Raw genomic sequence first — 12081 nt, 5'->3', positions numbered from 1 at the left:
GGCATGGCTCGAGAAGGAAACATTTGTTTTTTAATTGAAGTCACTGGCCTCTTTGAATTGTGTACCATTTTTTGCTCTGGCATTCATGTGAGAAACAACTCTAGTTATATGAAGGACATCTAGTTTTCTCAGCCTCTGCACTCTATGGTGTTAGTAGAGCACAGTTATCAAGATTTTCTTTAAATAACAGAAAGAAATCTACAACAGGGAATTTTCTATGATCGTTGTTATTTCGTGTCCATTTTCCATGCTGTCGTGAGGTAGACAATTGTCTTGGGGTCCAAGTCAGGTGTAGGAAAGAGGATTCTTCTACAAATACACAACCACTCTAGTCTGTACCAGATCTATGTACGAAAGATGAATTCTGGTACTAAATTGAGGAATATATGACAATGTTGTTACCCTTGGACCTTCATTAATAAATCACATTCTGTAGAAATGATTGGTAATAACAATTTAGATTATGATCTACTGAATTTCTGTTGAAATATACTTTGTTCCAAATAATTCTGAAAACAGTCAAGAATTTAGTAAAATAATTTTGTCGTAATTAAGCTGGTGTTTGGAATATAAATTATGTTTTGAAGGGAGAGTTTTAGTTCTGTTTAACTTTTTAGCATTTAAACCGGCCATATCAGGGCAAAATATTCTACTTGTTTTATGTTCAAACTGGCCAGATCCAGCCTCTCACACTTACCCTACAATATTATTCTAGAAATACACAATCACGTCATTGTAATCTCAAGGCTACAAGGTAATGCATGATTAATTGAAATGAATGTGAATAAATAAGCCGGAGAGTTAAAACAAGAAGTTAGTATCCAAAGAACAAGAGTTTTGTGTCAGGTGGACTGGTGTTAAAAGGATTTAATGAGTTTCTGTGATGGTGGAGTAAATATAAATTTTGGTCAGTTTAAATATTTTTATTTTAATAGAAGGGAGAAAATACAAATTTCCAGTTGTAATCAATCAAATTGATTATATTATACTCAACTGTTTATCATAAAATGAATGGATATGAAAATATATGTTTGGTGCTTATGTTCATATTGTTGAGTTAACTCCTCTTCACTCAGATTATTTTGAATAACAGCTGCAACGAATCACCATCTCAGAGTTGTGGCTTATGAATAGGCTAAATAGTGATATAAATGGTTCAAAAAGTTTTGAATAGATTTATGCTTATTAATTGCCAACACAGACCATCACCATTTTCTTGAGCTCCTACTCTTTGGTTAATTAACTGTCATTGCAATTTGAATATTATTTACACACAACACACACATGCGGATGTGTGTGTGTATTAAAAAAAACCTCTAAAGTACTAATTCTAGAAATTAGAAACCTTCATATTGAAGAAAGTATATGGTTAAATGTTAAATTGATGTCAGTTGACCCTTTCGTTACCATATTTCTACAGAAATAAGCTGTCTTTTTTCAATTAATTTTGAAAAGAATGAAGTATTTAATTGCTATTAAACTAGTATTTGGATCACAAATTAACATAAAAATTTAATGATGGCTTTTAATATAGATACTTTTAAAGCAGAAAGCTTGTTTTATAAAACCAGATGTGGCCTTGGGTAGGTTGTTGTCATTCAAAGGGTTAACGAGTTGACTGTTCGGGTAAAGAGTTGAGAAAATCTTCATTGGATAAACTGTGAGCTTGAAGTAAAAAGTCCAAGTGATTTACAGAATGTTGTTTTGACGGAGTTAAATCTGTCTGAGACTCTGTGAGTTTTTTGTTGCTGTGATTCGTATTTATAGAAGCTTTCTCAAGAGTTGCCAGGTCGTTTTCTTGACGCTAGAAATAAAAAATCTTGAAACATTATTTCAGGATAAGCTCATCTTAATTTTAGTAATACTTCTACTCATCTAATTTATCTTTCAATGTTAGTTATAGGAAGATGCTGAGTCTATAATAAAATTTCAATTTAAGGAGGAAATTGTATTACTTTATGGATACCAACAGATACCAACTTGGGGTTTTCAAATCCTTTGGGGGTCTATGAGCTGAGTGCAAAATTTGTGTTGGCAGACCTTTTAAAAGCCTAGGATCCTTGAGAATATTCATTTAAATAAAAGGGATCCAAGGTAAGGAAAATGTTAGGAACAATAAGCATTACATTTGACAAAGTAATCTGAATACTAAAGGGTTAAGATTGTGTGGAAGTTTGTGTAGTAACTTACATAAAGTTCTTGAAATCACATTCCAGCTTCACATTTCTGCTAATTAACCCTTTTGATACGACCCTGGCTGAAACTGCCTCTGGCTCTGTAGTACAAATGTCTTGTTCTGAATTAATATTTTCCACCAAACCTTAGTCACAACTTATGTTCCTAACACTAGCTTAATGATAACTAAGTTATTTTATTAAATTTTTGGTTATATTTAAAATTAATTGAAAGAAACAAAACATCTCAACAGAAAACAAAAGGTAACAAAAGAGTTAAAGTGATTACTATAAAATTATACATTAAAAGAGATCAGTGCTAAAGTTGTTTAAAAAAAAACCCCAACCTTTTCTGTGGCGACTGGTAAATCTAATTCCTGTTGCAGGGATCTCATGGTTTCTTGTAACCTTTGAAGGAAAACAAATTTAAACTTAGTGCTGTTGTACCACAAAATATCTCTCATGGTTACACAAATACTTTTTATTGAACCAGAGAGTTGTGTAACTTCCCAAATATAACAGCATGTATGAGAGAGACACACTATTGCTTTATTACTGCAAACTCTTATTTTCTTTTTGAACTAAGTTTCTACCACAAAAAAAAATGACAATATTAAAAGTTTGGCTTTTGCTCATTGCTTTTGTAATAATGTTGAGTAATATATGGTGATGCCTAAGATTTTAGTGAAGATTCTGTGAAAAGAAAGGCTGACATTCATCAATATCATCATCATCATCACAAGAAAAATGTCACTGTATGCTATAGTAAAGTTGGCTGATATTGACTTTTAAATCATTAGATATAAAGCTTAACAACACAAAATAGAAAGAAAAGTCTTACAAGATATTGTCTTGTATTTCTGGGTGTTTTTTCTCATGTATGTTTATATTATGTACATATGTGCTTATCTCCAGGATTTTTAGGAGCATGGAACCACCTCTTAGCCACTATTGTTCTCAGGTCTACTCTCACCCAGAACAGTAGCACATGTCAAGGCCCCAGCTTTGAGTTAACTAGCATGTAAGCTACAGGGAGTGAAAGACCCTTAGTTCTTGTTAGAACTTCTAGAAGTTAAGTTTATATAATAAAAACCTGAAGTGCAGTTTGTTTTTGGTCGTCTCAATATAAACCTCTATTGTGCCACTGCCATTGTAACTGGTTACAATGAAAAGTAGGTTCAGTGTTGTGCCACACTTTATATGTTAGGTGGCACAAGCACTTACACATGTACACACACGGCAGTAACTTCTGCCTACCAAATTCAATTACAAAGCTTTAGTCGGCCCGGGGTTATAGCAAAAGACACTTGCCCAAGGTGCCACGCAGTGGGACTGAACCTGAAACCATGTAGCTGGGAAGCAAGCTTCCTTCACACACAGGAACCTTTTGGACTCTTGGAACATTTGCATCGACTTAGGAAGTGTTTTTTAATTGACAATAAACCTATTTGTTAAATACTGTTAAATAAATAAATGTAAAAATATATGTTATTTTAAGAAAATATTTATGTATAAATTTCATAAGCGTTTATAAGGGGGGTCCCTAAGGTAAAGCCTGAAATATAAAAGGGTCCGCAAGTCAAAAACTTTGAAAACCCCTGGTCTAGAGGCACAGTTCTCGTCTCTGCATAAACAACGTCCACACTTTATTTTGGACTGGCAATCTTCTACCAGATGTCTCGCTGGGGGTCTCTGATTTCAGTTTTCCACCAAACATCTTGTACAAGTGACATCAAAGCAACCAGTAAGCAACCTTTTCTTGTTCTTCCTATTCGTCTTATTCTTCTTCTTGTTGTTCATCTTCAAAGAAGACTTGTTCAGCATCGACTGCCTAAAAGAGGTTCACTTTGAGTCTTGGCATCAACCCTCACCACCTGAACAAACAAACCCAACAATATCAGTAGATTCTTCCACTGATGCCTCCATCTGCTCCACTGACAAGATTAGGCTGTGAGTACACTGGCCTTCTCTAGTAGAGTAAGAATTTTTTAGAAAGCTGTTTCTTCAAGTTTATGCTGATTTGCTGATTTCACCTTTTGATGCTCACTCACTCATACATTTGAACCTATATCCAGCACACATCATCATCATTTAATGTCCGATTTCCATGCTAGCATGGGTTGGACTGAGGACTGGTGAAACCAGATGGCTGCACCAGGCTCCAGTCTGATCTGGCAGAGTTTCTACAGCTGGATGCCCTTCCTAATGCCAACCCCTCCGAGAGTGTAGTGGGTGCTTTCACGTGCCACCGGCACAAAGGCCAGTCAGGCGATAACGGCAACGGCCACGCTCGAAATGGTGTATTTTATGTGCCACCTGCACAGGAATCAGTCCAGCGGCACTGGCAACGACCTCGCTTGAATATTTGTTCACATGCCAGTAAGGCAACACTGGTAATGATCACACTCAAATGGTGCTATTTACGTGCCACTGGCACGGAAGCCAGACAGCTGCTCTGGCAATGATCACACTCGGATACATGGACATGTATACATTCTCATACATTTAACATGAATTCAGGTCCCTAACATAATCATAACATATTTCTTGGAGAAATATCTTACAGTACAATCCAATAAAGGTCCTTTTCGTTAAAATGCGAAATTATTCCCCTTTTAACTATCCAGGATCCTTAACCCATTCCAACATGTTAATTTAGAAACTCCACAATCTTTGCAAACCTGATTTTAATAATCTATTTTTCAACTTTGAATTTTTTTTTCTATAAATATATAATCAGTCCAAAATTATAATGTACTTACTTCAGATATCGTTTTTCTATTTTACCTCTCTCAATTTCCTATAAAGAAATGAAATAGAAATAAGCATTGAAATATTTTTCTCATAGCACATCAGAGACTTTATTTTATTTTATTTTATATTATATTAGAATGTTTACACATCTTTAAACAATCATCTTAGCAAGATGAATATTTTAACTGTAACTCCTTACCCAGTCTATTTCTAAAACACCTTTAAAGACGCAAGCATTTTCCTGGTGTTCAAGCATGAAAATTGTTCAGTAAGTGCTCTAGATCCTGATTTGAGTCCGTAGTAACACCAATGATTACACAATATATACTGAATAATTAATGTAGCACTGTTGCCTCTGGCCTACCATGTGACCAAGAAAATCAATGAAGGCCAGATTGTATTTTATCATACAACTGAAGTGTGAAAGTAAGTAAATTAGAATTTACTAAAATTAGTTTTTTCTCCTCATGCCTGGTTTAAAACGGTATTTTCTGACTTTTATGAACCACACAAGGATCTCTCTCATATATTTATCTGTCAAGATAAATATATAGATGCTCTGGATCTGATTGGCTCTACAGAAGAAAATTTCATGGTTGAACAGAGAGGAAGGTGGCTGTGACAACACATTGTGGAGAGCAGAGAGTAAGTAATATGAGGCCAATAAGACATCGTGGTCATCCATTGCATCTATTTCCATCTCTAGTTGCCTTGTCCTGGTCTTTCCACTGAATTGAAGATGATCATGGACAACAGAGTAAAGTTGATGGTGCACAGCCCTCGTTAACTTTAAACAGTCACTGCATCAGTCAGCCCTCACCCAAGACAACTAGATGGCCCTCATCATTCCAAAAGAAAAACCTGATATATAGTATCAGTTGTAGCAAGTCTAATGATTATAGTTGTAAATTTGTGTAAGGCATAAGAAACAAAATTCTAGATACCCTGAAGTCTTCCATTTCATCAATGACGTGTTGTCTTTGTTCTAAAAGTGGTTTTTCTGAAAATGTAACAGCTGCTGGGCTTGTTTGCTGGCTTTTCACTACACAGTCAGATATTTGGGTCATATTTTCCTGACAATGTTAATGGTAAAGAGTAAGAAAAACATGTAACCTGTTTATTTCATGTGTGTGTGTGAACATACATAGCATGAACCACATCCCCACACTAAATAAGTATTGCCTGTTTAAACTACCACCACATAAAGTTCTGGTTTTATGACAGAAATAAGAGGATTTACAGCAAATAGGAATAATTATCATTGCTTTAACGTCCATTTTTCCATGCCCGTATGGGTCAGACAGAATTTAAGGCAGATTTTTTTAATGGCCAGATGTCTTTGTTGCCAACACTCATTGGAGAAATGGAAACAGACAACATCTCTTGTATGTTGATGCTTGTTTACAACTATTATGCAATATCAAGACAAGAACACACACACACATATGTATATCCTGTTGGCTTCTGTTGAGTATATATATATATATATATATATATATATATATATAAAATGTATTTAATATTTTTTGTATATCGACTTGCCTAACTTGTTTATCTTTACATTTTCTCCTTTACCTGCTCAAGCTTAAATCTCTTGAGCACTATGAAATGTATTCTATGTGGAGAATAGCTGTCTCTCATCTATAAACTATATATATGTATATATGCACACACATACATGTGCAATGATAGAATAACATTATCACTAAAATTTTCTTTTCAGTTTATATATCTCAGTCGTGTGTGTGTGTATGTGTATCTCTTTTACTCTTTTACTCGTTTCAGTCATTTGACTGCGGCCATGCTGGAGCACCGCCTTTAGTCGAGCAAATTGACCCCAGGATTTATTCTTTGTAAGCCTAGTACTTATTCTATCAGTCTCTTTTGCCAAACCGCTAAGTTACGGGGACGTAAACACACCATCATCGGTTGTCAAGCGATGTTGGGGGGACAAACACAGACACACAAACAACGGGCTTCTTTACAGTTTCCGTCTACCAAATCCACTCACAAGGCTTTGGTCGGCCCGAGGCTGTAGTAGAAGACACTTGCCCAAAGTGCCACACAGTGGGACTGAACCCAGAACCATGTGGTTGGTAAGCAAGCTACTTACCACACAGCCACTCCTGTGCCTCTCTCTCTTTCTCTCTCTCTCTCTCTATATATATATATATGTATATATATATATATATATATATATATATATATATATATATATATATATATATATATATATATATATATATATATATATATATATATATATATATGTATATATATATATATATATGTATATATATATATATATATATATATATATATATATATATATATATATATATATATATACACATACACTCTGTAGCAGTGGTGAGCATGGTCCCACTAATCCACTAACAGCTAATTAACAAAGCTAACTTTTTGTTTAGTGGATTAGCATTTTTGCTAACTTTTGAAATCATTAACAGACAAATTAGCCTTTGCTAAATTTAGTTCCACTAACAAAATTCACACATTTGTTCTTGTCTGTTGTTGGCGTCTCTCGAAGAGTCCATCAGGCACGCTATTGGCTCACTACGCGTATATGTGACAAAACGTGATTGGTCAACGCAACAGCAGCTAACTGAGCAACATTGTGTAATTCTGCAGTTTTGAGTTGTATTCACTTACGACATTGTCACATTATAGACAGACTTACAATGTCAGCGACAGCAGTGTATGTTATCGGCTTATCAAGTCATCACTTATTGTTATGGAAGGTGAAGACGTTTTTGTTCAGTCTGAGGATGAAGGGCCTGTTGAGGAGTCTGCAATGGCTGTGAGTGAGGCAGAGGTCACTCAGGTTGAGAGCCAAGAGTCTCAGAACCCATGGCTCCCGCATAGAGGACTAGTTTGTCCTTATGTCAAAGGATAAGAGGAACACCAACATTCTGTACTTCCGGTGCATCATGTGCCAGCCCAAAGAGACCACCATTAAGGGACAAGCAGCAAGTCTCTACAACTTGAAGTTGCATGTCAAGAAGAAACACCCAATGCGTGCCATCCAGTTTGAGGAAAGGATCAAGGCCAGCTCTTCCCGTGGGAAACACAATCTTCTAGGAGCAGTGCCAGTAGCCAGATATTGCAGCCATGTGCAAAGAAAGCACCCCAGCCTAGCATTGGTAAGGCATTTACCCAACCTGCTGGCACTGGCGTCCGTCAGTCTATAGTGGACAGAAGGATTGTAGACCTGTTTGTCAACAACATGCTACCACTGCATGTAGTGGAGTCTTCCACCTTGGTCAGCCTGATCAAGACGCTGAACCCCAGCAAGACGTCGATGTCCCACTGCACTCTGGGCAGGATGATCTTGGCCAGCTATAAACAGCTGGAGGAGTATCTTACAAGGTATTTATAAATTAAAATTATACAAGATTAAATTATTATGGCGTACTTCATATTTTCTTAATTAATGTAATAAAATGTATAATAGCTAATTGAAATAAATGTCATAATATATGGTATATATATATATATATATATATATATATAGATTTAATCAAAAGATTAAATGTGGTACTTAAACTGTTTGAGGCAACAGAATTTGGTAGGGTAAAAACCAAAAACAAAATCAAGAGATTTGGTGAATAAAATTTGAAGAAAAGCAACAAAAATTCAATAGGTTATAGCAGTACGTACGTTTCGTACAAGCTCCATTTATTCATGTAGTGAGAACACTACATAAAATGTACAATGAAAATGTACTCCTCAGCTGCATAATGGAATTTCATTTTAGAAAGTCATTTTGTAGATGTGTGCAAAAAAGAGTAAGAGAAGAAAACACACCATCTTGACTATGCTGCTGTTCAACAGTTGTACATTTTATGTAGTGTTCTCACTACATGAATAAATGGAGCTTGTACGAAAAATACATACTATAACCTATTGAATTTTTGTTGCTTTTCTTCAAATTATATATATATATATATATATATATATATATTCCATTCATGATTAAGTCTGCCCAGCCAAAACAGCAGTCTTTTAATGAAATAATAAATAAACAAACCTTAAGTTCTGAACTTATCAAATTCCGACCATCATTCCATCCCTCATCTTGGTTATTTCTCACCCCCAACGTGTCACTATTTTCAAAAGTTTAATAACAAGGCTATAAATTATAAGTAATATTTCTATGAATTTAGAACAGCCTAGTAACAAATATTAAACTACAATCTGTGTAGTTTCTATAAACAAAATATGGTTATAAGATACTGCGATCAAATGTCCTGCCTCCTTCCTACCAGTGAAAAACTGTACAAACCACATGCTCACAGAAATCATTCCAGCTTGCATGGAGATGCAGATGAGAAACTAGTTTTTTTTTTAGTAGACCTTGATCAAACTCTGCGCCAATTTATATATAGCGTTTGTGAAGTTAACGTTTTTAGTTAGCAGATTAGCAGATTAGCAAAGCTAACTTTTTGGTTAGCTGTGCCCACCACTGCTCTCTAAGCTACCCAGTTGGGAATTAGCTTAAGTAGCAGAGGGTTTGCTTAGAATTCAGTAAGTATTAGTGTCAATATCCAGGTTCTCCAGAGTTACTAAATCCTTTCAAAACTTTCAATCACATGGTACCAGGTTCAGTCACACTGTGAGGCACTTTGGGCAAATGTTTTCAACTGTAGCTCTGGGATAACCAAAGCCTTGTGAGTGAATTTGGTAAACAGAAACTGAAAGAAGCCTGTCGCAAATGTGTGTGTTTTTGTATTCGTCCACCACCACTGCTTGACAACTGGTGTTGGTTTGTTTATGGTCCTGTAACTTAGCAGTGAAATAAATAAGGCGGATAGAATGAGTACTCGGCTTTAAAAATATTACTGGTATCTATTCGTTTGACTAAAATCTTTCAAATCGGTGCCGTAGTCCAATGATTGAAAAACGTAAAAGATATAAATATCCATACGTCCATTAACACATTCGCTGACGCCTTTCCATATCATCGTTGGTTCCAAAGAAGGGAGGTTATATTGATCAGATTTATCTCCCTTGATTAGTATATACTAAACTAGAGTTTTACTGTGTTATATGGCAAGAAATATTGGAAAGGTATTTTTGCCACTATGAGTAACACCGGACAATAATACACCCGTAATCCAAGGCGGTGGACTAGCAGAATCATAGCACATCGGATTAAATGCTTAGCAGCATTTTGTGTCTTTACGTTCTGAGTTCAAATTCCGCCGAGGGTGACTTTACCTTTCATCTTTTCAGGGCCGATAAAATAAGTACAAATTGGGCACTAGGGTCTATGTGATTGACTTACCCCTTTCCCTGAAATTGGCTAAGTGGAATCATAAAATACTCATATTCATATTTCTTTGGTCCACTACTTACACCTCTTCCTTCATTATCTCACCTTCAAAGGTGTTCCAGATTTCTTCCCTTCAAAATTCATTCCTGTCAATAGATAAACAGAAATAACAAACATTTTAAGTATTAATTAGTGACACACAACAAACATTCACACACTCACAGAGGCAGCAAGCTTTTATAGAAGTAAAGTAAATATTTGATACAAACCTGCCCCAGTTGTTGATGTTTCTGAAGATTTGTTGGTGCCTGGCTCCTTAACGGATTTATCTGTCATGTTTTGGGCAGTTGGTTTTAATGGTTCTCTCTTCTGTTGACTATTGTGAAGTTGTATTTCACACTGAAGCCAGCATAGCTTGTTCTTCATACAGAAATGAATGATAAAAACAGATAGGTCAGTTATAGATTCTGTGTATATACATATCATGAATTTCTATTGTGTGTGTGGATGAATTCTGGCACATATGTGATTTGTGTTGAATGAGATTACAGCTTCAATATTATTCTGCAGCAATGTTTCAAGTGAATATTTTAAATAGATAACTTTTATATAATTTTAAAAATTAATCACATTTCTTAAGAAAGTATCCCTAGCATTGCTCTAATACAATTTTCAGGTTGTAAGCCCTTGAGAAAGCTGTAATTCTTACAACCAAAGACAATTATTACAATATTGTTGTGTTTCATCAAGTTCCAACAGTTACAGACTTATGTTCTCTCAGCCAAATGTTTATGCATCAAATCAACTATCTATATATCATATCTTCCATAAATCATCTTCATTTCACATCTATTTTTCAATGCATTTAAAGACTGGATGGCTCTTCTCAAGCCCAGCATCTTGTGTCCCCCATTGTGATCTTTTGACAGCTCTATTGATAGACCTTGCCCCCTTGAAATCAGATTTCATAAATTCTCTCCAACTCTTCATCAGTTTTCCTCTTTCACTTGGATCACCATGCATTGTCATTCGCCATACACCCGCACATGACTATACCAGCTCAATCTTGTCTCTTGCAAACATGATCTGTTTCCTATATTGTTTTTACTCTGGGGCTCTTTTCATATTCTGTCATTCTTGCACATTGTCCAAGTCAGTTCTTCTTTGGAGACAGATCTGAAAACCACATCTCACTTGTATATAAGACAACAGAATTATTAATCTTTTTTTTTTTTAGTGATCTATGATTAATGGCAAACATTTAAAACCAACTGAATTGTTGCTGGCACTCTGTAGCTTACGACGCCGAGGGTTCCAGTTGATCCGATCAACGGAACAGCCTGCTCATGAAATTAACGTGCAAGTGGCTTAGCACTCCACAGACACGTGTACCCTTAGCGTAGTTCTCGGGGATATTCAGCGTGACACAGTGTGACAAGGCTGACCCTTTGAATTACAGGCACAACAGAAACAAGAAGAGTGAGAGAAAGTTGTGGCGAAAGAGTACAGCAGGGTTCGCCACCATCCCCTGCCGGAGCCTCGTGGAGCTTTAGGTGTTTTCGCTCAATAAACACTCACAATGCCCGGTCTGGGAATCGAAACCGCGATCCTATGACCGCAAGTCCGCTGCCCTAACCACTGGGCCATTGCGCCTCCACACAACCAACTGAATAAACAAGAGAGAAACAATTGCATTTTGCGCTAACAGTAAACAATTATCAATGAGAAAGACAAACTTACTTTTATTTCAGCCACCCACAAATTTGGATCATCAAACTGTTGTGCTAATGACACTGATGGTTCAGCCTGGCAAAGGTGGAGTACAGAGAGTAAACATAACTATAAGATTATGGTACCAAA

The 12081-nt window shown here is 35.9% G+C and overlaps 1 protein-coding gene across 10 annotated transcripts in view; it reads right to left on the bottom strand.

The window, feature by feature from the left end:
• Nucleotides 1-902: 902 nt before the first annotated feature.
• LOC106876710 (uncharacterized) overlaps nt 903-12081 on the bottom strand; it is a 41584-nt gene continuing 30405 nt past the window's right edge. For 3 of the 10 annotated variants that reach the window (XM_014925377.3, XM_052971917.2, XM_052971919.2), the window contains 7 exons: nt 11962-12027; nt 10491-10641; nt 10327-10367; nt 5873-6001; nt 4937-4974; nt 2522-2582; nt 903-1804 (listed from right to left, as the gene is read on the bottom strand). In XM_014925377.3, the coding sequence (XP_014780863.2) occupies nt 1607-1804; nt 2522-2582; nt 4937-4974; nt 5873-6001; nt 10327-10367; nt 10491-10641; nt 11962-12027 (684 nt within the window). In that variant the 3' untranslated portion in view covers nt 903-1606. Of the gene's footprint in view, nt 1805-2190; nt 2276-2521; nt 2583-4936; nt 4975-5872; nt 6002-10233; nt 10368-10490; nt 10642-11961; nt 12028-12081 lie in introns of all 10 variants that reach the window. The other 7 variants (XM_089360332.1, XM_014925381.3, XR_016243714.1 and 4 more) reach the window with 6 other exon arrangements.

Source organism: Octopus bimaculoides, chromosome 11 (genome assembly GCF_046866305.1).
Source record: "Octopus bimaculoides isolate indiv1 chromosome 11, ASM4686630v1, whole genome shotgun sequence".
NCBI classification, from domain to species: Eukaryota; Metazoa; Mollusca; class Cephalopoda; order Octopoda; family Octopodidae; genus Octopus; species Octopus bimaculoides.
This window is presented reverse-complemented; position numbering and strand designations above follow the sequence as displayed.